Below are 27,722 nucleotides of genomic sequence, written 5' to 3'. Positions count from 1 at the left end.
AGTATAGAGCTACAACGTTCATTGTCGGAATTTAAACAGGGCGGGTGAATCTCAGGAGCACCGTAAATTGGTAAGCAGCCATTGGATGGGAATCGGATGGCTGAGGTGAGCCGCAGATGGCGCGCTCGATGGAGGTGTTAAAATCTTCTCCAGATCCAGATTAAACAGAGCAAGTATTGATTTCGTCATACATGCTTCAGGGCCTAGCACTAGCAGCAGTGAAAGCTTCCATGGAAAATGGATTGAAATCGGATTTATTGTATAATACTTGGCGTGAAGAGGGTCCAACTCCTAGCTAGGAGAAAGGAGAGGGGAGCAACACCTACATGAAGAGAGATTACAAGAGGGACACGGTGATTGGGAGAGGTTTCGCGAGGTCGGCGGTGTGGGAGAGGGAGGTCCAAGGGGGTGCCTCATTGCCACGGCAGCTCGGTTGATCAATCTTGAAATGGTCAAACATGGACAGGTCATGAGAACATCGCAGAGTTATACACGGTCACCTCAACTCAAAGCCATTTTTTCCCACTTGGTGACCATTATGCCTCAGCTCCCTGTCTCAGATCAGGTTTTTCCTGATTTAAGTTGGTATACTTAACCACATAATTTAGTTTGAAGGAGTATACATTTTTATCATAATATAATTACTTAACCACATCATTTAGTTGGTATACTTAACCAGTATTTTGTTATCAGTTGTAATATATATCTCTGATTCAGTAATGTCTCAAGTTATATCCGGTCACTTTATTTATACCAAACATTTATATTTATTTATTTTATTTTCATGATACAACAATTTTAAGGAGTATACATTTTATTATTTACTTAGTATAGTTAATCACATAATTTTATTAGTATATTAATCAGTGTTGTTTGATGTATCTACGATAACTTTGTATACTTCAAGTTCAATGGTGTCGCTGAAATTATCTTCGAAACATTTTTGTGACAATTACACAAATTATATCATGCACACATACATTTTTTGTATGTGATTATGTTCATGTATATTTTAGTTCCATTAAATATCATAATAGAGGTTTCTAAACAATAATGTCCAATGTCCAACTAATATCTTAATAGTGAATTCTGGTGTATTATTAGATTTGTATATTCATAGAACATTGTAGTATAAATTGTACTAAGAGTAAAGTAATGTACTGCACAACTCAACAATTTGGTGTTGGGATTTGGCAAGTAAACTACACTGAAAAGACGTATGAAGTAAACCTGCTTAACAAGAGTTATGTGGTGTTCCTTGTGAATATGCTTGTGTGGCTATATTTAGGGCCAAGGAATGGCATGAGATTATGTTGATGATTTCTTCAAGTTCGAAACTTACTGGAAAGCATATGAACACATGATATACCCTTTTCCACATGAACCTAAGTGGGTTAAGCCATCCAGACCAGATATCGAACCACCAGGGTACATTGCTCAGCCATAAATGTCAAAGTAAATTGGAACAAAAGGGCCTAAGGAGAGTGGTACTACGTATGCAAGAGAAAAGAAATAACATTACGGTGTGAAAATTGCAAGGAACTTGGCCACGATGTCAAGGGATCCAACAAGCCACTCAAAGCATATCTTTGCTCTTATGGTTAGAAAACATGTGATAAGCACTCTCTTTTCCTTTAGAAGCAATTACATTACTAACTTGCTGTAGTTATTTTACCACTAAAAACCTATTTTACTCTACAATGCAAGCCTTTGGCAACAAGGACATATGGGAGCAACGTGTTGGGGAACGTAATACAAAATAAAATTTACTATACATACGGACATGCATGGGAACACTATGAAGAAGCATGGATAGATCAACCTCACCAACACAATGCAGCGAAGATGGTGTTTATGTTGATGAAGATTTACAGATTACTGCATCTACGTATTACCTCCCAGGCGCGAGAATTTTCCTGACTGAGAGTCAAAAGCACGACCGCTCTATGGTATCCACCCGTCCCGTATCAATGATTTGGCTGCACTTTAAAGAGACACCAAAGAAGTAGAGGAACAACAGCCTAGCAATGTATCGATCGAACCAAGAGAGAGAGAGAGAGAGAGAGAGAGAGCTTGCGTAGGGGGCGTCTCTTTTGGACGTGTGTGTTTGGAGGGGGCGCACCTACCATCTATTATATGGTTGGGGAGCGCGGCTTGGAGAGGGGTTGCCCCCTCCTAGGGTTGGCATACCAAGGGGAGGAGGGTCCTCCCAGGATCGCCTCTCATATGAAGCATCTTCTTGGCTTGGCCCCCAAAGCTTGGGGGTGCATTACCACTTATGGGCCCTATAGCCCATGTGGTTGCTTCCCCTTAGGCTAGCTAAGGGTGCATCCCACTTTGGAACATTATGGAAACTTCAATAGTCTCCCAAATATCTTTTAGGACCTTACGAGACACTCCCGGATTCACCTGGACATTCTCGAAACCCCTCGGAACATTTCCGAAAGGGGTAATTAGTTTTGTGTTCACGGTTGGATCCCACCCGTTTGTTTTTTCCCAAGCGTGTTTGCTTCTCTTATGCTTTTGCCCTTTGGCCGTTTGAACGTCACTTTTAAAACTTCATAACAAATTCATATAACTCGGAAAAATAAGATATCAAAATGATCAGAAAGAGATCACCTATATGTGCATCTCATTTGCATTCATGACAACAGTCTTGTTTAAGCCACATGAGGTTACTAATATTATTAATGTTATTAAACCTAAAAAGTTATGAACAACACTTGTGTCATGAATGTGTTTAACCTGGCTAATGGCGCTAAACGGGTGCCACACCATCTTAAAAATCCCTTTCCTTGTGTGCTCGAGTCATCAAGGCAACCTTGGACGTGCTAAATGATGAAGCCAGGCTTGAGCACGGTACCATATGCAATAGAAATTAAAGTCCTTAAACTGGGTTTAATCACGAGGGTGGGAATGGCGTGGACATTGATATTTGTGAGTTAATTGCATAAAGGTACCACAACTGTGGCTAGTTACTGAATTAGTACTAGCTTTGAATTTTTATGCAAATCAGTACCGGTTTCGATCCAACCATTATGTTCTACAGCTCGATCATAAGCTTCACTTAATTTGAGCTCGCTCGAATTTTCATATGAGTTGAGCTGAGCCAACTCCAACTCGCTCGAGCTCGACTCGTTTGCAGCCCTAACTGTGGCTAGTTAACGAATTAGTACTGGTTTTGAATTTTTATGCAAATCAGTACCGATTTTGGTCCAACCATCACATATTGGACTGATCCTCATTTGATCACATTTTGACAGATAAACCTGACAGATGGGCCCCATTGGCCAGGGATGATGTGGCAAAAAAACGCGTAGACATATAGTTGACTCATCGCTCTCACACTTCCTTTTATTTTCTTCCAACTGAGGCATGCCAGCGCTGCCGCCGCCCAACCTTGCCGGCCAATCAGTGCCGCTGCTGCCCCTGTTTTTCGTGCCTACCAACGTCGCCCAGCCGACCAGTGTCGCCGCTAGCCCCATTTCCCGTCGACCAGCGCAACCCAACGTTGATTCGGAGCACCGAGTAGCAGCGATGGAGCAGACCGTTGATGACGGGTTAGAGTGGGCCAGCGCGGGGACATAGCCGAGACGTGCGTGCTGGCGGAGACGCGGGCCGTCGTGCCGCCGCCGCCACAAACAGCTTGTGCGGACGCCAACAAATAGTCGTCGGTCGGTTCCTCATCTACCACGATGGTCGCCTTGGTGTTCGCCTCCCCAAGCTCTGCAAGGCCTCGGGAATTTTGGCGAGCACCCTGCATGCGCCAACCAACGAAGATGCAAAGCGCGAGAGCCTTTGCAGCTCCATCGAGTCGTACCGCGTGCACCGATGCTAAGCCATGCCGCCTGTTAGATAATAACGAGATAAAAGAGACACGAGAGCATACAGATTTTTATATGGAAACCTTCGCGGGAGAAAACCACGGACGCATGAAGGCGCAATCACTATGAGGAGGAGTATTACAAGCACGAGACGACAGGCCGTCTGAGGTGCGACTACATGGGGTATATATGAGGGGCAACACATAGGAGTCCTTATAGGACAAGTAAACGAGTTGTACTCATACGCGTCGGTACCAACGCAAAAGGCCCACACCGTATGTACTATGTCTAGTCTAATACGGTACTAGAATTTGGATCACAATTTAACAATCTCCACCTTGAGCCAAATTCCCTCCATTAGTCGAAGAAAGTGAATAACTCCATCCAAATCAGCTTAAACACCTTGTGCGTCAAAGTCCATAGGACTAGTGAGAAATACCAACTAAGCATGAGCAAAGCTCAAACTTATTGGTCGGAACTGGCTTTGTCATCATATCAGCTGGATTATCATGAGTACTTATCTTGCATACCTTCAAATCGCCTTCAGCAACAACGTCTCGAATATAATGAAATCTGACATCAATGTGCTTTGTCCTCTCATAATACATTGGATGCTTTGTAATATATATAGCACTTTGACTGTCACTAAATATGGCAGGGCAAGATGAATCTCCACAAAGCTCAGAATACAAACCTCTCAACCAGATAGCTTCTTTGCATGCCTCAGAAATAGCCATATACTCGGCATCAGCAGTGGAACAAGCCACAATAGACTGCAAAGTTGCTCTCCAACTCACAGCACAACCACCAATGCTGAAAACATAACCTGTGAGTGATCTTCTCTTATCCAAATCACCAGCAAAATCAGAATCAACAAAACCAACAAGTGATCATCTCTAGTTTTCCCAAACTGTAAATAAGCATTAGAAGTACCACGCAGGTATCTGAAAATCCACTGAACTGTTTTCCAATGCTCTTTTCCAGGATTAGCCATGTATCTACTGACAACACTCAATGCATAAAATAAATCCGGACGAGAACAAACCATGGCATACATAAGTGAACCAACTGCACTCGAATAGGGAACTCTAGACATGTACTCAATATCTGCATCTGACTTAGGACATAAAGCTGATGATAATTTGAAGTGTGCAGCTAACGGAGTACTTACTGGCTTGGCATTATGCATATTAAAACGACGAAGAACTTTATCAATATATCCCTTCTGACTTAGATACACTTTTCCAGACGGTCTATCTCTGGATATTTCCATGCCAAGTATTTTCTTTGCTGCACCCAAATCTTTCATCTCAAATTCATTACTCAATTGCTTCTTTAGTTCATCAATATCTGACATACTCTTTGCAGCAATTAGCATATCATCAACATAAAGGAGCAAATAAATAGTTGAACCTTTGACAGTTTTCAAGTAAACACAACTATCATAATTAGACCTTTTGAAACCTTAAGAGAGCATAAAGGTGTCAAATCTCTTGTACCACTGTCTCGGGGATTGCTTCAATCCATAAAAAGATTTCTTTAACTTACAGACAAGCTTTTCTTTTCCAGGAATAACAAAACCTTCAGGTTGTTCCATATAAATATCCTCTTCTAATTCTCCATGTAAAAATGCAGTTTTAACATCCAATTGTTCAAGCTCAAGATCATGCATGGCAACAATACTAAGTAAAGTGTGAATAGAGCTATGCTTCACAACAGGAGAAAAGACTTCGTTATAGTCAATACCTGAAATCTGACTGTAACCTTTAGCAACTAACCTTGCTTTATATCTTGTCTCATCATTTGGAGAAACACCTTCTTTCTTTTTGAAAACCCACTTGCAACGAATAGGTTTCTTCTCTCTAGGTAATTTTACTAAAACCCAAGTGCCATTCTTTTCAAGTGATTCCATCTCATCATGCATAGCGGTCATCCACTTATTACTATCACCAGAAATAATAGCCTTGGAATATGAAGAAGGTTCGGCATTACCTTCAATTTCTTCTGCAACAGATAAAGCAAAAGAAACAATATTGCACTCTTCAATTAACCTGTCCGGTTTATTAATACCCCGCCTGACTCTGTCACGTGCGAGATTCCAACTGGGTGGAACAATAGGCTGATTTGGAGTGGGAGTGACATTATCATCATCAACGACGGGTTCATCATGTGCATCAACAATTTCATTACCAGATGTATCACCTGAATCAATAACATGCTCCACCTGAACAGTAGGCTGCTGAATAGGAGGCTGTTGTTCACTCTCAACAGGAACATTAGTAGATGAAACATCATGTAACATAGAAGATTCATTAAAGATAACATTTCTGCTAATAACAACCTTCTGGGTTTCAGGATTCCATAATTTAAAACCTTTAACACCAGACTTATAACCAAGAAAGATGCACTTAACAGCCCTAGGCTCCAATTTTCCATTATCAACATGAGCATAAGCAGTGCAACCAAAAACTCTCAACTGTGAATAATCAGCAGGTGAACCAGACCATACCTCAATTGGAGTTTTCTTATTAAGAGCAATAGATGGTGAACAATTAATGAGATAACAAGCAGTGGAAGCGGCCTCAGCCCAAAAACGCCTATGCAAACCTGCATTGGACAACATGCAACGGGCTCTGGAAATAATGGTCCTGTTCATGCGCTCAGCAACACCGTTTTGTTGAGGAGTATAAGGAACGGTGTAGTGTCTGACAATGCCTTCAGACTTGCAATAATTCTTAAATTGCTTAGAACAGAATTCCATACCATTATCAGTGCGAAGTATTTTTACCTTCTTTTCAGTTTGTCTCTCAATCATAATCTTCCACTCCCTAAAAACTAAGAATGCTTCATATTTATGCTTCAAGAAATAAGGCCAAACTTTTCTCGAATAATCATCAATAATAGTCAACATGTAACTAGCACCACCTAGTGACTTTCTGCGAGATGGTCTCCATAAATCAGAATGCACATAATCAAGAATACCTTCAGTTGTATGGGTCGAAGTATTGAACTTCACCCTCTTGTGTTTGCCGAAGATACAATGCTTACAAAATTTCAGTTTACCAGGTTCATATCCATCAAGAAGACCTCTCTTTTTTAACTCTGCTAAACCAAGTTCACTCATATGTCCAAGACGCATATGCCAAAGGTTAGCAGCATCACAATCAGAATTCTTTGAAACAACCGGAGTAGCGTTACCTGAAACGGTAGAACCTCGAAGGTAATAAAGACCATTGGTCGAACTTAAGTCACCTTTCATCACAACAAGGGAGCCTTTGGTGACCTTCAAAACACTATCTCCACCTGAATACTTGTACCCCTTTGCATCAAGGGCACTCATAGAAATAAGATTTCTCTTCATCTTCGGAATATACCGAACATCTGTCAAAGTTCTGATTATGCCATCAAACATCTTGATTCGAATAGAACCTATGCCTTCAATCTTGCATGGTGAATTATCAAAACCCAAAACAGAACCAGCAGAAGTTGTGGAATCAAAAGTATTAAACCAATCTCTATGTGGACACATATGAAAAGTGCATGCAGTGTCAAGTACCCACTCATCATTGGTCTCAGCACATCCAGCAATAACGACAAGAGCATCATCGGAACTATCATCACGAGCAACGTTAGCAGAATTTTCACCTTGTTTGTTACCTTTCCTCTTTCCTTGTTCTGCAACTTGAAACACTCAGAGATGTCATGACTGTCTCTCTTGCAATACCTGCAATACTTCTTGTCTCTAGATTGCGACCGGCCCCTGTAGCCGTTCTTACTTTTGCCTCTGTTTCCATTATGTGAATTCTTCTCCTTTGTCCTGCCACGAACAGATAATCCCTCGGCTTGGGATGAACTTGAACCATCATGAGGCACCATTAATTTCATCTTCTCCTTAGAGTTCAAAGCTTCATAAACTTCATTAAGTGTGAGAGTATCACGACTGTATAATATGGTGTCTCGAAAATTGGTATAAGAACTTGGCAGTGAACAAAGTAACATTAGAGCAGTATCTTCCTCTTCATACTTAACCTCCATTGCAGCTAGATCAGATATAATCTCCTTAAATTCTGAAATATGATTCAAAACATTACCTCCCTCGGGTAACCTGTGCAGGAATAATTTTTGCTTCAGATGCATCTTGCTGGTGAGATATTTAGTCATGCAAATCCCTTCCAGCTTTAACCATAGAGCAGCGGCAGTTTTTTCGCTCAAAACCTCCTGCAAAATATTATTATGCAAATGGAGTTGAATTTGTGACAAAACCTTACAATTAATTCTTTTCTCCTCAGCAGTCCAGTCCTCAATTCGGTTTTTCCCAAAACTATCCAGTGCTACATTATAGTCGGCCTGTGCCAACAACGCCCGCATCTTGACTTGTCATAGGGTAAACCTTGTGTCACGGTCCAACAGCGGAAAATCATACTTCATGGATGCCATGAGTTGATAAACTGTGCACAAAGTAGTACAAGTCGGAAGTAAAAAATTTTAGATAGAATTAATTCGCGGGACAAAGAACCAGAAGAATAGCACCTGGTAGCTTTCTGGCGTAGATGTAGCGACTGGAGTTGGAAACACAGGAGCCCGAACTAGCAGGCTCTTGTCTTCACGTGAAGAGAACCCAACTCATACTCTGTAGATGAAAATTGGCTTCGATCGTGGGAAGTACTAGGAGCACTAGCGATTAATTAAAAACGCGTGAGTAGTAGCAGCAGCAACGCGTAATCTCCTCGGAACTTGAAGCCGTACGTGGAGAGGCAGCCGAACTCGGCGACTTGCTGATTTGCTTTGGAGCCTCGGGACTTGAAGCTTGCACCGATCAATCTCAACTTGATCTGGACACGGGCGATTGCTTCGATCTTCAAGTGGAGTTAGTGGCGGCTGATAGTTGTTTACCTCGGGACTTGAAGCGACCAACACCTGTAACTCGGCGGAACGGCCAGGGACGGCTCGATTGATGTAGTAGCAGCGGCAGCTCACGCACCAGCGACGCTGCGTGTGCCTGACGGCAGCGGATTTCGATCGGCTCAGCTGAAATCTTGTCGAACTCGGCTTCCTGCTAGGGCGGTGTAGCAGAAATCGATCCGGACGGATCGCCTGGCCGGCGTGCGGCGGTGCACGCGGACGAAACCCTAATCTCTCGATCTCAAATCTCGTATCTGTAACCTCAGCTCTGATATCACTTGTTAGATAATAACGAGATAAAAGAGACACGAGAGCACACAGATTTTTACGTGGAAACCCTTGCGGGAGAAAACCACGGACGCACGAAGGCGCAATCACTATGAGGAGGAGTATTACAAGCACGAGACGACAGGCCGTCTGAGGTGCGACTACATGGGGTATATATGAGGGGCAACACATATGAGTCCTTGTAGGACAAGTAAACGAGTTGTATTCGTACGCGTCGGTACCAACGCAAAAGGCCCACACCGTATGTACTACGTCTAGTCCAATACGGTACTAGAATTTGGATCACAATTTAACACCGCCACATCTGCTCCAGGCTCCCGCCGTGCACGAGCTCCGGCCATCCAACACACGCACGCATGGAGCAACAGGCAGAAGCGGTGGTTGGGACAACGCAGGCGAGGCCACAGACGCGGGTCAACTGTGATGCATTGGTTGTGTTGGTACTACGGGTGCTGGCCGATGATGCCATGAATACGTTTGTGCGGCGCAGGTGGAGTTCAGGCGGTGAGGTACTGCCTGAACTCATGTGGAGTTCAGGCGCTGATGATGCCATGAGATCGTATCGGTGCTGTGGGTGCGTGCAAGGATACGATCTCATGTCTCATGTGTTTCTTGTAGACGTGTTTTTTTGCCACATCAGCCCCGACCAATGGGCCCTAATGATTAGGTTTCCTGTCAAAACGTGATTAAATAGGGATCAGTGCAATGTGTGCTGGTTGGACCCAAAAGACGGTGTACGTACCTTTATGCAATTATAACTCCATGGCTCCATCAAAACAAATACTCCCATGTCCCAGCCATCAAAGCAGAGTAAACCAGTCGCACCAAAGCAATAGAACCGACAACACATAATAGCACCTCCCATGTCCCAACAAGCCTCTCTTTGCAAAGATCATTCCTTTCGAGTTTGGACGGCAGATGGGGATGGTGATGCTACTGGGGGTCGTTCCCTTGTTAATTGGTATGTGGTGTGCCGGCCAAAGGATTTGGGTGGCCTTGGCATCCTTGATTCCGAGCGTTTTGGGAGGGGCCTTCATCTCGGCTGGCCATGGTTACGGTGGACTGCCCCGGACCGGCCTTGGCATGGTTCTGAGCTTCCTTGTGATGCCATTGACATGGACCTTTTTCGTGTGGCAACCAAGATTGAGGTGGGCTATGGGATGAAGATAAGTTTCGGGTTTGATCATTAGTTGCATGGTTGCACCTCTAAGAGATCGCTCCTTCCCTGTTTGCTATTGCTCGGCGCAAACGTCTCACTGTTTTTCAAGCTCTTCGCAATAATCGTTGGATACGGACCTTTGGAATTTTCTCTCCGACTATTCAAATTTGTGAGTTTCTTGGCCTATGGATTTCTCTTCAAGATGTGCATCTTGACCCGGCTACTCCGATGCCATCACTTGGACGGCTTCTATGTATGGTATCTACTCTGCGGCTTCAGCCTATAGGTTGCAATTTGAAGGTAAGTCGACTCCTTTGAGGCACACAAGATTTGGGAGGCCAAAGTTGAGCCAGAGTGCAAGTTGTTTGTTTGGCTCCTCCTTTACCGGAAAGCGCTAACCACAGATCGTCTGGCTGTCCGTGGTTGGCCTCACGAGGAGGTTGGCAGTCTATGTAACACTGAATTTGAAACAAACGAGCATCTCTCTCGGGGATACCTTTTTGTCCGAAGCGTTTGGGGTACCATTGCTGGCTGGTCCACGATCTTGCCAAGCTCGGCCCCGGTTTTTTCCACACTCGAGGACTGGGTGGAACAGAAATGTTGAGGCTTTGGACTCGTCGAGGCGGAAGCATTTTGGCAAGGTGCTCATTTATGTGTTGTGGCATGTATGGAAGGAGAGGAATCCGAAGATTTTCCATAATGCTTCTCTGTAGGTGTTAGATGTTGCTTACCTCGTCAAGGAGGGCCTTGTCCAGTTGGGTTTAGCTATGGCAAATGAAATGTAAATTCTAGGGCTTTTTTGTCTTGTAAATATCGTTTGACACTTCTTATTTTCCCCTATCTATATGAAGTCTGGCAAAGCGCCTGCCTTTTATCTAAATAAAACTCCCCAAGAAAATCCCAGCCAGCCATGGATGATGTTGCTCGAGCTAGGCAGTGAACTCTGACAAACCAATGTTTGCGCTACTACTTGACATTTTCCAAATGTACTACTATCTATTACTAGCATTCCCAAATCAACTAGCAAGACTTGAATTAATAAATTAAGAACATACAAGAGCTAAAGTTAACCTATACTTGAATAAAGGGACAAGGACATCAACTCATATCAACATCAAATTCATTCCCTCCCGCTCTCGGATGAAATTCATCAGTCACTGTCCTCATAATACACGGGGCAAGATGCAATAAACTGATTCTCACCTAAATTGAACTTGTATTAATAAACTAAGCACTCTTTCCTTTGATATGTCACTACAGGTGATGAGAATGGGGGTTGGACTGATTGAGTTTGTTTTTCAGCTTGCTTGTCTGCATATTGTCTATTAGCTTCATAGTTGAGTGGCCAATACCCTCATGCTTGGAATAATTGAGCTCGTTCTTCGGCTTGTCTTCCCGCAAATTTTATATCACCTTTATGGTTGAATGGATAAAATCCTCCAAGTATCTCCTGCCTAGATAGAAATATCAGAAACTCTGCCTATTAAGAATTCTAACATGGTAGTGGTTCACACGTGTATGCAGTGGGGATGGATCCAAGGAGCAAGGGGCTCCTTTTTTGCAAGGGCATGCTGGCCATAGGTTTATTGCTCATGTTATTGTAATGATAAGCTAATTAATTAATTAACTCTGACAATGACACAAACGAACTGCTCTGACAGTAGCTAGCTTAGTTTAGCTTTCATCTGATCGATAGTGTGTAAGGTCTGGGCCGTCTCCAGGAATTTGAGGCCCCGGAACGAATCACAAAATGGGGCCCTAAAATTTAAAAAAACTATAGAACTTAAGAACTATCCCCAAAATACAGCATAGCTTTATAAGAAATACCTCACAAGAAAGCATACAAAAATCTACTGGCTGCACAATATATGTAGAACTGAAACTATCTAACAAACTAGATTAAACATGACAAAAAGATACAAATAATATTAATGGATACAAAAGAATACTAAATTAATAGCTTGCTTCATCTGTGCCTCCCCACATGTGTAGACACCATCTTCATCTTATTTTTCTGTAAGATGAATTCATCAATTTGAGTCTAATACATACATATACACGGTGATTTTCAAATTCAATATAAATTCAATTTCAAAGGCATCAATTTAGAAATCAACTTATACAGCATCCAAGTTCAAATCTTGTCTCGGACCAATAAATTACCCAAGATTAGTGGCCAAGGCAACGAGCATTGTGGTTATTTCTCGGCTTTGTAGGTGCTGGCAAGTCCTGGACGTAGCGTTGGCATGGCCAACGCCCGTAGGTAGAAAGCACGATGGCTGGGGCGGCCGGGGAGCACTGCCGGGAAACGGTGCGGTGGCGCCAGCGCAGAGCAGCTAGCGGGTGGGGCTGGTGTAGAGGAGAGCGGCCAGCGGTCTGCAGCAGACCAGCAGTCATCGATTCGTTGCACCGGAGCATGGGAGAAGATGCGAGAGAGGCGGCGCGCGCGTGGGTGGGACTGGGGGCGGGGCTGGGGAGGGTCGACGCCCTAGGGCTCGGTGCGCAAATTATGCAGAACATCGTCGAACCATCGATACTTGGAGGCGTCCGGGACAAAACTGAAGCGCAGTAACTCTGACTTTCTCTTCGATCGGGGGCCCCTGGTTTTTGGGGGCCCCGTGCGGTCGGCCACTTTGGCCCTCCTTGTCGACGGGCCAGTAAGGTCAGCCATATGAAGATCGTACAAGGAACAAATACTTGTGGGACAATCACAAATGAATTTCTTCATGTTCAAGTGTGTATGCTGAGAAGTTGTTTGAACGAAATGAATTATTCACAAATTCTTGCTACAATTGTTTACAAAGTTCATTTTTCATTATAATCTCATAATCATGGTGGCATCCTCACCGCCTCAACGAGAAAGTAACCAAATCTATCAGATACGGACAGATACATGCGACCAGTCTCAGGAGAGTTTCCAGCAAAGCAATTATTAACCTACTACTGATTCAAGAGTGAGGTGTGTCACTCAGCGTTATTCGGCATCAGGGTCTCAAACTTAGACAGATCCTTACTTGCGCCCCCAAGCTCACTACTATTCACTTCCTCCACATGCTCCGGTGCCCTAATCAAAACAAGCACGATGATGTGTCAGTGACTATTGTGATGAAGACGGTGGAAATATATCTAGGATTTGTTGGCATTTTCTATTTTTTCCCATGAGAAAGACAGTGCAACAAATAGTTGCTACATTGTGATTTCTGACGGATATCGCCACAAATGTGGGAGATCAATTGTTTAGTGCAAATGCCTTTGACTCGCATTGGCGACTTGAACTTGTAAGAATGCGGTGTACTAGGTGTAATTGTGTGCTGGATGCAGTGCTGAACTCCTGTTCATAACTCGCCGATCAATGGATGGTGCTCTGTTTTTTTTTCTCTTCATGCTTCTTGACTGGGCAAGAATACCAAAATGTTGCAGGTTACAGCACGACACGAGCATCGCGTAGAAGAACGGCTTGGCCCCCAGCTACTACCCGATGACCAGCAGGTTGCGACAAAGGCTCTCGAGGATGAGTTACACCCGCAGGCGGACGGGTGCGCCAGGATCCGTACATGCGGCGGTGGACGGACCGGAGGACCCAGAGGAACGGGTGCCCGCTGCCCTCCAGCCCCGCGGCAGCTTCGTCATCTGATCGGCATCGACGCTGTTATGTGATGCAAAGGATGTGTACAGAGTGGAGCACGTTGTTGACGAGGAGCGCGTCGGCCAATGTGGAGCTCCCTGATTGCCTGACGGGGGTGGCTTGCTCGGTGGAGTAGAGTGACTGGAAATGTGGAACCATGGAGGCTCATCTTTCAGAAAGACACAAGTTTAACAGCAGGTTATATGCAGAGGCAGCAGCAGGATGGAGAGGGTCATTACGCACTAATGAATTGGTCAATCAAGCTAGATTGTGCGTAAATGAAAAAATGGCATATTCAGAGTACTACTGTATGTTCCAGCAGAAGCATATATTCACATAATGGACCCAATTCTATGCAAGAGGCACAACACCAACGTCCAGGGGCAACTTTGGCTTTAATTACTCAGGGGTTACTTTCTGGACTTATATAAATATACATCATCAGCTATCCTTTCTTGGAAGAATGATGAGAAGCAGAGACGAGGATGCAGAGCTCACTCAGGCCCTATCTTTCGACTTGCTTAAGAGCATCTCCAACAGCCGCGCTAAACTAGCGTCGCGCCGCAAATTAGGCCGTTTTAGAGTGCGCGCAACGCGGCGGGTCGCTCCAGCGGGCGCGCAAAAACGGCGCGCGCGCTATAACGGGTTGGGCGCGCGGTTAAAAACACTTACCCGCGCGGCGTATTTCGGGCGCCAGCTACAGCGCACGGCACACTCGAGCACTCGCGCCGCACTCTCTCCTCTCCTCATCCTATGCCCCGCGCGCGCCGGCGCCGGCGCCCTGCCACCCACCTATGGACGCGCACACCGGCGCCCCGCTCACCCTGCTGTACAGCCGCGACCCCCCCCCTCCCCCGCCGCCGCCGGAAACCCTAGCGCGGGAAGCGCTGGCGTCGCCACCGCCGGAGCTCCGCCGAGCGTCGGCCTCGCGCGCAGCCTCTTCTTGCCGCCGCGGATGAGCACGGCGCCGGGTGGCGTCGCGCCGGCGCCGTCCCGTGCCGCCGCCGCACCGTCGAAGAAGGTCCCCAATGCGTCGCGGACGAAGAAGGGCAAAATATCCGCGAAGAAAAACAAGGCGGCGGACGGCTCCGGCACCACGAAGGCGAGGGGAAAGAAGCTTGCAGGGCGTTCGACGGCCGCGGCGGCTACCAAAGCGCCGGCGAGCTCACTCGTTGAGCCGGCCGCCGACGCGCACCACGTGTTCGACGAAATGCCCCCAAGGTGAAAAAATTTCCAACTTTTCTTTTCTTCTTATTTTTTCAATGCATCATCATCACATATAGATAGCTTATTTGCATTGTTCAAAAAACTTTGTAGTCTCAACGATGATGCATACATGTCCACTATGGGTGTTGGGTCCAACAATTCGCATTGGTCTCAAACCAATGACATCCATTTCGAAGACCATGAGTTTGAGGTGGATGAGGAGGGTGAGGGAATTGTTGAGGCGCCGAAAGAAAGAGCGGGCAATTACTCAACCAACGATGACAAGTTACTATGCCATACTTATTTGCAAGTGTCGAGGGATCCATCCATTGGAGGAGATCAAAGTAGAGACGCGTATTGGGGGCGAATGAAAGAACACTTTGATGCTCACAACTTGAGTGGAATTGACCGCTCCGAGAGATCACTTCGGTCCCGATGGTCGAAAATCAACTCGGATTGTCAAAAATGGGCGGCCGTACAAAAGGCAGTTGACAAGATTAACCCAAGTGACACAAATGAGGATGATCGAGTAAGTGGCATCTCATATATGTTCATCATACTTGTTTTTGGTGACCGAAGTGCTAACTTGTTTTGTTTTTCTTGTAGAACAACATTGCACAAAACTTGTTCAAAGAAGAGATAAGGACAACCAAGAAGGGGAAGATCAAGAAAGGCAGGGTCTTTACCTTGCCTCATTGCTATGAAGTGTTAAAGGATGATGAGAAATGGAAGAAGCGTGATGGTTTGGAGGATTTGCATTTGAGCAACAAACGGAAGCGAGCAATTGAGATGAATGATGAGGAGGAGGATGATGCATCAAGTGATGACGGCAAGAGAAGCCCCACACCCAACTCGGTTTCATACTCGAAGCCAAAACGACCGGATGGGTGCAAGAAAGACAAAACCGAAAAGAAGAAGAGAAAAGGAGATGATGAGCTCAAAATGCTATGGAAGCTATTGTGAAGGCAAGGGTCGAAGCCAATGAGGTGAGGAAAATGGCAAGGAACCAAGATGCCGTGGCCGAGGAGAGGAGGTTGGCGGCCAAGGAGAGAAAGGTGGCTTTGGAGGAGAGGAAAGTGAGCAACGAGGAGGGAGCTAAGTTGTTGGAATGGGAGAAGCACTTGTTATTCTTGGACACATCTAACCTCAATGCGGCGCAAAAAGAGTATGTCAATCTTGCCCAACAAGAAGTCTTGATTCAAAAAAAAGCCTTGGTTCGTGCAATGGGTGGCGGTGGCCTCGGCGCCATGGGTGGCGGTGGCTTCGGCGCCATGGGTGGCGGTGGCCTCGGCGCCATGAGAGGCATGGGTGCACCTCCGGCCGCCATGGGAGGCATGGGTGGCTTTGGAGCACCCTCCGACGCTATGGCCGCCATGGGAGGCATGAGTTTTGCTTCTCTCATGGGAGGCATGGGTGCAATGTCTTTCGATGTGCCTTCTCACACACATTCCCATGAAGATGCCGTTGAAGATCTTGCCAACACCGTCGGAGCTTCACATGATGCGGTACGTGATGCGGTGCGTGATGAGGAGAGGGAGGAAGATTCATCTTCGGAGGCGGAAGAGTCGTCTTTGGAAGATGAGGACGAAGACGAAGACGAGGAAGATGAAGATTGATGTGTCTTTCATATCTTGAACTTTAGTTTGCATTTGAACTTGGTTGGATGAACTTGTGGGCATGATTTTGAACTTGTGGGCATGAACTTTTATTCATCAACTTGTTTGTGTCAAATTTCACATGTTCATTTTTGTCCAAAATATTATATATGCAAAATACCCGGCGAGTCGCGCACGCTGTATTTTTGCGCTCTGCTGGAGCGGCGCGCGCGCTGCATTATAGCGCAGCTGCTGGAGCCAGCGCAGGCGGGCGCGCAAAACCAGCCGCAGCGCGCGCGGTAAACATGTTTTTTGCGCGCGGCGCTTAGCGCGGCTGTTGAAGATGCTCTAACACAAGTACAACATGCCGCATCAGCAGTCCCTCACACGGCGACAGGTAACTACTCTACATAGCAGAGCAATTTTCAACAACTCAATGATAGACGGCGACTTTATCTTCCAAATCCAGATTAGTGTCGAGGATCCCTGGGTCTAGAGAATTGTCCCTCATGTGATTTTTCGGCCCATGCTACGAGATCGCCTCCCAGTTATATTGGTCGCACAGGTGCACGACCTGTTAGCAGCTCCAACAGCACAACGCCATAACTGTGTGTCAGATTTCTCACCAACCATCATGGTGTACGCATATTCTGATCAAATGACAAGAGCTGGATCAGCCCTTTGTACATCAGCAAACCAGTAAAAATTCCTGAATAAATGACAGTAAGGCAGGGCCAAAAATCCATTGGAGCTGAGTAAGGCAGGGCAAATCCATTGGACCAGTAAAACAGAACTACAGCAACTGCTCTTTCATAACTCATACGTAGAATGGAGCTCTTAACAACAATCTACAGTAGGATTTACTTACTGGTTGGTCAGCTGCGATGTACTTACAATGGTGTATGTAAACTGGAAGGTGATCTTGCAGACGCGATGGTGCGGACTGACCATGTTTCATCATCACAATGTAGTTCTTGCTTGAAGAACCGAAGTTCTTTCTGATTGACAACTCATGCATTTCCTGTACTAACCAACAAACTGGAAGAAGTTCATATACAAATTTGATCGACAATCATGTACACTGGAGACTGGACACCCTATCGCCACATCAAGAAGTTTAATTCAGTATAAATCGGTAAAAAGCTTGATCGAACCAACCGTTATAGAAATGCTCTCATGTATCACCCGGCAAGTTTACTCTCTACACTATATCTTAGCTATTACTTCAGGTAATCAGTACCCAAGCAGAGTAAAAAATTGGTGGGGTGGTAAATCCAAATTCAAAACTGATGCATTATAGTGGTAGAGATATTGATATACACATAAGACAGAACAGGAGACTGCAATGATCAAGTAGTGCTGTAGTTTTGTAGCACAAAAAGAAGTGAACAATCCGGTGATCCAAGTCTGAAGCCAGAGGCTCAATACAGAACTTAAGAAATTAGAACAGTAAGATATAGTGGATTATTAGGTTCAGTCACACAGGTCTGAGAATACAGGGAGTAGACAGTCAAATGCAAAGAACTTTGAAGCTCCCCTCCAGCTGATTTTCCAATTGCATACCAATAGAGTTTAGGCTCTGTGGCCTGTGCGGCCTGTGCTTGTGACGAGGCAAAGGAAGGAAGATGATGTAAGAAGAACAAACCTCAACACACGAACGGGGCAGAGGAAGCAATCCATCGCCGCAGACAGAACGAAACCACAGGCGACCGAGAGGTTAGGGGTTCAGTGAGATCCAAACGGTAATTCACTGCATATGAAGAAAGTAACATTTTATCAACACTATTTGGTCTAAACTCTGAAGTGATTCAGTAACAAAGAATATGCTAATGGCGCACTACCAAAATCTCTTATACCACTTGGATATTACAAGGAATAACCAGTGGTTGTAGTACACACTTCACAGAAAATGGCAATATGGGCATATGCATCCAAACGACCATTGTTAGAAAGAAGCATATATACACATGCAAGCGGGCAAACGACGTACAAACAATTGCATGGATACACACGGACAGAGACGGAAAAAAGGTAACGACCTGATCCCATGGCAGCATTTCTGTCATCTGTGTCGTCTAAAGAAACGAGCGGGACTGCAGCAGCTAGCTCACTGGAAAAAGAATAGTCACATCCAACTTAGATATAAGCACAGACGACACACGTGGACAGAAGAAGATCAAGGGCTAGAAGAATCACCAACCTGTAAACCCAGGCAGCAAGTTGCAGCAAGATCATTACCTGCAAGTAAGAAACTGGAGCACCAGAGCACCCAGATTAGTAGAAAATCTAAGAGAAAGGAACTAAAATAATGAGCTCCAGAGAACAACGGTCAAGAAAAAATCAGTCTAGTTACTAGACGTTACTTTGCGTAAATTATTAGAACTGAAGAAATGGAAATAAATCTTCAGGATGTTCAATATATCATGTATGCCTCAAATAGTATAATAATGTAGAAGTAACTACAACCGAGAGGAGCACAACACAAACCATAGGATAGAAGATGAGCTGCGACCAATCATCCAAAACCATGGACATCATAAGTCAAATTAGTAGAAGCAGGACTCAAAATATGCAAATCCAAGTGTATCTGTGGTAGAAAGTAGGGCATAAAAAATAACACTATGATTCCATGGTGTTCCCACCTAGAGCAATGAATCACACATAGTTTGGGGAAAATTATCCCATCTAGGAGACATCAGCCATAAATACTTGCTGATTGATGCTGTTCCAATTCATAATACGAATGCATGCCTCATAAATATCTGTAGGTCATCATCTCAAAAAAGTATCTTTGGGTGGTAATACCCAGGGGATCCTTCATGGACAAGTGGAAGTCAAAACTACAAACAATTCAGAATATCTAGACGCAGTTTAAGGAAGAAGAGAGAGACGGGGTCTACCGTTTATTCACTGTAATCTATATATCCTCTAAAATGATCTGCATTATAAGGCTGCTTTAAAACTGAAGGAAGAAGCAATTAAGATGAAAATGCATTAGAACCATTTTGACCCAATTGATGCATCAAGTAGTGTTCAGACTTCAGAGAACGCGGAAAATGAATATATAAGCATCTAAAAGTTAGGATCTAAACGCTCTTCTATTTCTTTACAGAGGGAGTATATACCAATGAAAAAGGAATCCGTTCTCTGTGGGAGAAAAAAAAGCTCTGCCGTTTCAGCAGCAGAGTCACCCCTTTCCTGCTGCACCGAAATAGACCAAGAGCTTCTGAAGAGAAGGGAATGGCAGAGTTAGGATCTCTGTCTCTCTATGGCGAGGCATTTCATCGAGCAGAGAGATATGGAAGTCCAGCACACAATATATCAAGTCACAAGTGATTGATCGCCGTAATTAGATATGAAAGCATGAATTCTGTGTTATTCAAATTGGATAAGCACATGAAGTAAATAAAATGTTGGTAAATCATTCTTTGGTTCTATACCTGCTGACTGTCACAGATGTTGGATCATGTAATAGTCCAGATGACTGTCAAAGATGAGTACCTGCTATCCAGAATCATCAATAAGCTACTATTAAAAGGGTGCATTATTGAAGACAGACCAACACGTGAATGGTAGTATCAGACTCGCACAAAATTGTTGCATACCAGATGGATTACAAAAGATGAAAAGAAAAACAGTTCCACATAACTTTTACCACAAAGGTTTCAGCTACTAAAATCTGAAGAAACTACCTCCAGAAATTCCCCCTCGCCCCCGTATTACACCCAGCAGTATAATCTCAAGTGCAATCTCCTAATACAAAACAGAAGCAGATTCGACAGTAATCATATTAACCAGCTTAACTATGCATGGAACATGCAGCTTGGTCTCAATTCAAGAGATTGGCATTCAACTGACAAGCATCAACTTCAGGAAAAACAACTACAGCCTTAGACCCTTGCCCTGGATCTCTTCATCTTATCACCACTTGATTTCTTCCCCCTGCTCTTCTTCTCTTCCTTGTCAGCTATAAGGGCAGCAGGAGTGCTTTCCCCATCAAAAAGGATTTCACCATCATCAGAATCACCCTTCAGGCTCTTCTTCTTCTTCCCTTTATTCTTCTTGCTGCCAACATCCTCCACCTCCTTGGGTGCTTGCTTGTCCTTACTTTTCTTGTTGCTGGCTTCCTTCGATGCATGCTCACTCTTCTTACCCTTCTTTTCTGCAGGACTGGCATCATCCTCCACCTCCTTGTCCAATGCACGCTTCTTATCCTTGCCCTTTTTTGGGGTCTTCAGGTCTTCACCAGCAGAAAGCTCCTCAACCGACTCCTTCTTCCTCCTCTTCTCAGTCGCCTCTGGGGCTTCTTCCATCACAGCATCTTCAGTCTGATCCTTCTTGTTCCTTTTCCTCTTGTACTTCAAACCTTCAGCTCCACCATTGGCATCTTTCAGCGCCTTCATCTTCTTGTCCTTGCGCTTGCTGCCAGTCCCAACTTCTGCAGCATCGATGACCTCTCCGGCACCAACTCCTGCTTCCAAACGCGCAACCGGAGCCTCAATCTTCATGCCCAACTCCGGCACAACCTGGTAAATTGGCAGGGCAACCGAATCCACAGCCTTCAAATGCAGAGCCCTCACGTTTTCCCACTTCTTGGGCACCTTCTCCACGGCGGCCTCCACTGCCGCCATCACATTGTCAACAATCTCCTCCTCCTCCATGTCCAGCCTGCCCACCTTGATCCCCGAGCAGGTCCCGGTCCGCAGGTACAGGAAAGTGGAGCTGAGGACCTTGCGGACCTGCTCCGGCCAGCCGGCGCGGGTGAAGTCGACGGCGATGGGGGCCTTCTTGGTGGAGTAGAAGGACTTGCCGAGGAGGCGGGGCAGCATGGGGAGCAGGGCGCGGTCGGCGAGGAAGAGGTCGTAGGAGGCGGCGAAGCGGCGGCGCGACTCGTAGGGGCGGTAGTCGGTGCGCAGGGCGGAGAAGGGGACGACCTCCGAGACGGGCAGCTTGAGGGACCTGGCGGCGTCGAGGATGGCGGCGGCGGCGGGGGAGCCGGAGCCGGCGCGGTCGTCGGAGATGACGCAGACGGAGGCGGCCGAGTGGGCGACGACGGGGTGCGGGAGCGGGAGCAGGTGCGGCTTGGTGGTGGGCTTGGGCGGGACGCGGCGGAGCGAGAGCTGGAGCACGACGAGGTCGTCGCGCTCGTCGGCGAGCAGGTTCGGCGGCGCCTCGGCCGCGCGCTGCCGCATCCACTTGGTGAGGGACGCCACGGCGCTGGCCGCCGTCGCGCGCGGCACCTCGTGCGCCGCCTTGTCCTTCAGCTGCGGCTGCGGCGGCGGCGACATGGCAGCGGCTGTGGCGGCGGTTTAGGGTTTAGAGTGGCGGCGGGAGAAAGACGAGAGGAGGACGGGAGGAGCCGGGCTGCGATGCGAGACCTTATTATATGTGAGACGAGACTGCACCTTACGCGGCCCATCCTGCGGGAATGGCCCAGCCCAATTGCCCAAAGGTCGTTCGGACGTACCATTAGCTAGCCCAGCCCATTTTGTTAGCCCCCTTTCCGATCGAGAAGCCTCTCGCTCTCCTCCTTCGCTGGCCGGCTTCATCCATCCGCCCGCGCCCGCGCCGTCCCTCGCTCCGGCGTGAAGAGTTCTCAAGGGAACCGCGCAGACTCCACCATTGTGAGTGTCTCATCTCCTGGCGTCATGAGCTTTGGTGGGCGAATCTGTGCATGGCATTGGGCTCGCACCTGACCTGTTCGATGAAATGCGCATGATGTCTGCACCTTGCTTGACTTGTGCCGCCTTGTGTCACCTGCAGTGTTGGTGCTTTGCAAGCGCCGGCATCAACATCTGGATCCTCAAGTGCTTGGGAAATGAGTGCGGGTGAGGACGCGTCTTTCCGATTCATCTCCTATGCAATGCTCATGTCATGCATGTAGTGGGTTCATGCTCACTCTTGTTACATTTAGATATCTGGCGGTGGCCAACAAATTTGTGCTCCGTCAGCGTGTTACCCGTCATCTACCCCATCACTAACTTGACATCATAGATCGTATACCAGCCGCTGCATAACCTTGTGACTTCTCACAGGCGGCGCGTTTGGTGGAAACAGGGGAGCGAGGCCTGTACCTCCTGAAAAAGGTGTATTCCCCCTCGATCACTTGCATGAGTGCGACCTGGTAAGTTGCGATCACTCTTGTTTTTCTCGTAGGGGTGTAATGTTTAGCAAGTGTTATATGAGAGTTGCCTGTTCAAACAGGAGAAGAAGGACTATCTTGCTTGCCTGAAATCGACAGGAGCTCAGTCTGAAAAATGCCGGATGTTCTCGAAGAAATACTTGGAATGTAGGATGGAGAGGTTACCATGCTTATCCCTCTGTACTAATTTCAGAACTACTGTACTGTAGTGATGTAGCTGACTCAACCTGTTTTTATTTCGCACATCCACCAATTTATGTGTAATGATTTAGGGTGCACTTGCCTCGAAAGCAAACTTAATATTGACCTCACCAGGCAAGGACAGGTGTTTGGTACTTCAACAAAAAATTAACTTTGCCAAGCAAGCTAGCATGGGCAAGAAAATCTTGCCACAGTAGAAATACAGTTTATTTATTGCCGCAACATCATGTCCTGAACCGTTTTTAGTAGTTGAGTGAGGAAACAGTTTATTGCTTCATTAGCCTACAGCAAACCAAGCCTGGACTCCTTACATGTTTGGTTATTTGCCTCCTCTGGCGCAACACATGTGTAATGTGCTATATCCAGGTTTGTCTACTTGTTTTAGCCTTCTAGGAGATGTTTAGTGCTTGCAGTAGTCGATATTTCTTATGAATGTTATAAGCTCAAGTTCTGACTTGCATTGTGAAGGGTTCTTGCCAACTTTGACATCTGAAATTCACTGTTCAGGCTCATAAGCAAGATGCTTTTCATTTTTCATTTTTGGTTTGATGCTGCTCTATCTAGTAGGATTTCTAATCACGATATTCTTTTGCAATCCAGGAACCTGATGGCAAAGCAGGATATGTCGGAGCTTGGGTTCAGTAACACAGACGTTGTGGTTACACCTTCCGAGAAGAACAGCAAACTGGAGAGCCCAACAAGTGATTCAAAAGAGAAGAAATAGCTGTTCAATTTGCAAGTTCCTTATCTGACGGTTAACATCATTCGGTACTTCAACACAAGTTTTGGGAAGCACTGCCTCCAGAAATTAAGGAGTACCTCCGTCTTAAGGGCAAAATGGTAACCATGAGAGTATGTAATTCCTTGGATTAAGATTAAATAAAAAAGAAAAATAACTTACTTACTAGTGTTGCTGAACCTAATAATCATGAGTTGCGGAGGTGACCAGACCACCGACAGGCTCGAGAGCGTTCCTAAAATCAGCACCTTCCGTTCATGGTTGATTGTTTTTTTTAAGAAATATCTAAATTTCCTATGGCATGTATTTTCAGCGGCATAATAAAGTCTGGTAGAAACTGATGGTAACCCCTAAACAATGACACGATAATACGGCAGGCCACCATGCCTCTTCATGGTGGCTGGTACTGGAATTGATGTGCTAACTGCTTATAATTTTGTATCGAGGAAACATGTTATCCGTGGTCTCTCTGCAGTTATTTTTTGACCCCGTCGGTCCGATGCTTTTCCTTGCTCCTGTAAATCTGTTTCAGCCACATTCGATGATATTTCCATTTTGGGGGTGAAAATATCTGTCGTGTTTTTTTATATCTTGGCGAAAATCAAATCTCCTAGCTGTACCAAATAATATTTCCATTTATTGGGTTTGGACTTGTGTACTCTATCAGAACTAGAGTATAAATACCACCAGATTTCATAAGGAGCAGCTCAATGATCCAACCATTAGTCAATACTCTACATCCTTCTCAATGATCCAACCATTAATCAATACTTGTCATTTAGTAGCATAGTTTTCTAATCCGGAAGGTTGTAAGTGACAGATTAAAAATGAGCACGTTGATTAAGCCCAAGTTTACTGCCAGCAAGGCACAAGCTTCATTTACAGAGGAAGCACACCACACCCAAAACACAAAGTAGCACAAACAAATTCACTTCACTTTATTTACAGAGGAAGCATGTTGATCGTTTTGCTGCACCTGACTGGGCTGATTAGTTCCATGCAGCATGCAGCAAGATCACAATCACTCTGACAGTCGAAATTAACCTACTGTCTGTACAGAAACTAAATGTTGGTACTGCTCTTGCTACCTCATCTGACAGACGCACCGATCATTGTCAGATCAAGCCACACCAGATAAGCTCCAGATCAGAGCTGTCCCAGAGCTAGGATTTGCACATGCAGATCTAAGTAATGCAGAACGATACTTTTTTAGAGAAAAGGCCTTGGCCCGACTTTATAAATAAAGCCACACGGCAGCGTCACAGACCCGAATAACCCAAACAGTTAGCGAAACACCGCGAATTCAGCGAACGAAAGCCTGGAGCAGGCGAAAGAAGTTTCAGAACGATACATGGCACCCAGCCATACCCGGCGCGCAGGCCGGAAGGGGAAAGGAGACTACCACCAAAGAGACAGAACCACCGCAGCAAAGATCATCCGTTTGGGCCCAGCCCTGAGAAGAAGGATGCCGAAGCCCGAATTTTGGCGATGAGCACGTCCAGGGCATCCCGATCGTCTTCTTTAGTCAATAATCTCCACTGCTGCAATATGATACAAGATTTGAGAAGAACGTCAGCAGGTTTAGATGGAAAGATATGTTCAATAGTAAATTTGTTCCTAATAGTCCAAAGAGCCCAACATAAGGCACCCAATCCAACCCAGAACACCCTCTTGGTGATCCCAACCAGAACCTTGGCTAGGGTCCTAAGCTCAGAGAAGGACGAGGGATTCCAAGAGACCTGAAGCCATGAACTGACACAGTTCCAAACGAACTTAGCCAGGACACAATGGAAAAAGATATGATCCATGTTTTCCAAAGCACCACAGAGGTGACAAAATTCCGATCCCGGACCATTGCGCTTGTGAATCTGGTCAGCCGCAGGAAGCCGGCCTCTGAAAGCTTGCCAAAGAAATATCTTAATCTTAGGAGGCACTTTGGACTTCCAGATATTAGAGAATCTATTCGAGGGGGTACCTCCGATTAGCCTAGAGTAAAGTGACTTGACCGAAAATCTGCCAGAAGATGAATGAGGCCAAACAATAGAATCCGGAGCCTCCGAGAGCACAAGGAAGAGGGCAGAAAGACTTTGCCAATCCTCCAACTCTTCAGGAGACAGGGAGCGGCGAAAAGTCAGGTCCCAATTATTATCCGCCACCTCTGCGATGGAGATGTCCGGCTTAGGACAGTAAGAAAACAAAACCGGGAACTGAGCAGCCAGAGGAGCATCCCCACACCACCAATCCCGCCAAAAACAAACAGACCTACCATTGCCCACGATAAATTTAACATGCTCCAAAAAAATTGGTCTGACTTTGACAAGGTTCTTCCAGAATTGAGACCCTCGTCTAGCAGAAGCAAACAAGGGGCTAGATTGAGGGAAATACTTGGCCTTGATGATAGAGTACCAAAGAGAATCAGCCCCAGTAGTCATAATTTTCCACCACCACTTAATTAATAAGCATTTGTTCATCACCAACGTATTAATAATGCCTAACCCCCCAAGGTTCTTAGGCCGACACATAAGCTGCCACTTGACTAGTCTATATTTCCGCTTATTATCCGCCGTATTCCAATAAAATGCACCTCTGTGTTTGTCAAAGCCAGCGTGAGTGCCAGCCGATAGGAGATAAAAGCCCATAAGGAACATAGGAAGGGATGAAAGACAGGAGTTGATTAAGGCCACCTTGCCAGCGTTAGTATTGTATCTGCCGCGCCAAGGAAGGACCCTGTTCCCCACTTTAGCGACAGCCGGGGCAAAGTCCTTAGCAAGAAGTTTAAGAGGGGAAATTGGGAGGCCCAAATATTTGAATGGAAAGGAACCTAAAGAGCAGTTAAGAAGCCTGGCCACACGCAAGGCTTCCGCATCATCAACACCAGTAACTAGAACCTCACTCTTGGAGAAGTTAATCTTCAAGCCAGAGACCGCTTCAAAGCAAAGAAGGATGAATTTCAAATTGGCAATACACGCATCATCCAGCTCAACCATAATGATCGTATCGTCGACATACTGAAGGTGAGAAACCCCTTCTGGAATTAGATGAGAGACCACCGGACTTATGTGACCACATTGAGCCGCCCTCATGAGGATACAGGAAAAGGCATCAGCCACAAAGTTAAAAAGAACAGGGGAAGCAGGATCCCCTTGACGAAGACCCCTGCCATTGGCAAAAAAATTGCTAATATGCCCATTCACCGACACGGCAGTGTGGTCCCCAGTGACCAACTGCATGATACAATGCACGTAAGCTCCATCAAAACCTTTCGCGAGCAGGACCTGCTTCAGAAAAGACCAACTGACCGAGTCGTATGCTTTCTCGAAATCTAACTTAAGAATAATCGCTTTAGAGCTCCGAGAGTGCAGATCATGCACAATTTCGTGCAAGGAAAGAATACCATCTAAAATAAAACGACCCTTAATGAAAGCAGATTGGAAGGGGCTAATAACTCTATGAGCAACAGGAGAAAGGCGGTTAGCAAAGCCCTTAGCCGGGAATTTGGCAAAATTATTAATCAGAGCAATAGGACGAAATTGAGAGATTAAATCAGCCCCCTTGACCTTGGGAATCAGAGTAATGACGGCGTAGTTCAAGCGGGAAATATCGATATAACCAAGGCAAAAGCCCTGTATGACACTGCAAACCAGCTGCTTTAACTGAGGCCAGAATTTTCGGAAGAAAGGGATAGAAAAGCCGTCAGGCCCGGAGGCCGCATTCGGGTTAGCAGAGTTAACAATGTCCCAGATTTCCTGATCAGATAGGGGGATCATCAACGAGGCGTTGTCCTCGGCCGAAACTTTTAAACCCATGTTCCAGAGAGAAGGGGAGATCGAGAAGCCCGAAGGAGGTTTCGCCCCAAGCAAAGAAGAGAAGAAGTCCCGCACGTGATCCATAATAACAAATTGGTCCGAAGACCGCGCACCATTGATGATGAGATTGTTGATGCCACAACGCCTCCTCCGACCGTTCGCTATGGCAAAAAAATAGGCAGTGGGGGAATCACCTTTAACCGTCCAATTGAGCGTACCCCGCTGACGCCAATAC

The 27,722-nt window shown here is 45.7% G+C and overlaps 2 protein-coding genes across 2 annotated transcripts; one reads left to right on the top strand and one right to left on the bottom strand.

The window, feature by feature from the left end:
• Nucleotides 1–20,146: 20,146 nt before the first annotated feature.
• Nucleotides 20,147–21,957, bottom strand: LOC125528674 (ribosomal L1 domain-containing protein 1-like). Its single transcript, XM_048693120.1, has one exon. The coding sequence runs from the start codon at nt 21,885–21,887 to the stop codon at nt 20,490–20,492; it is 1,398 nt and encodes a 465-aa protein (XP_048549077.1). The 5' UTR covers nt 21,888–21,957; the 3' UTR covers nt 20,147–20,489.
• A 110-nt stretch (nt 21,958–22,067) lies between these two features.
• Nucleotides 22,068–23,849, top strand: LOC125538696 (cytochrome c oxidase assembly protein COX19-like). The gene is made up of 5 exons (XM_048701971.1): nt 22,068–22,223; nt 22,363–22,427; nt 22,635–22,723; nt 22,804–22,901; nt 23,543–23,849. Exons 2-5 carry the CDS (start codon nt 22,418–22,420, stop codon nt 23,664–23,666), a joined length of 321 nt encoding a protein of 106 aa, XP_048557928.1. The 5' UTR covers nt 22,068–22,223; nt 22,363–22,417; the 3' UTR covers nt 23,667–23,849.
• The last annotated feature ends 3,873 nt before the right edge of the window (nt 23,850–27,722 follow it).

Source organism: Triticum urartu, chromosome 1 (genome assembly GCF_003073215.2).
Source record: "Triticum urartu cultivar G1812 chromosome 1, Tu2.1, whole genome shotgun sequence".
Classification (NCBI taxonomy): domain Eukaryota; kingdom Viridiplantae; phylum Streptophyta; class Magnoliopsida; order Poales; family Poaceae; genus Triticum; species Triticum urartu.
This window is presented reverse-complemented; position numbering and strand designations above follow the sequence as displayed.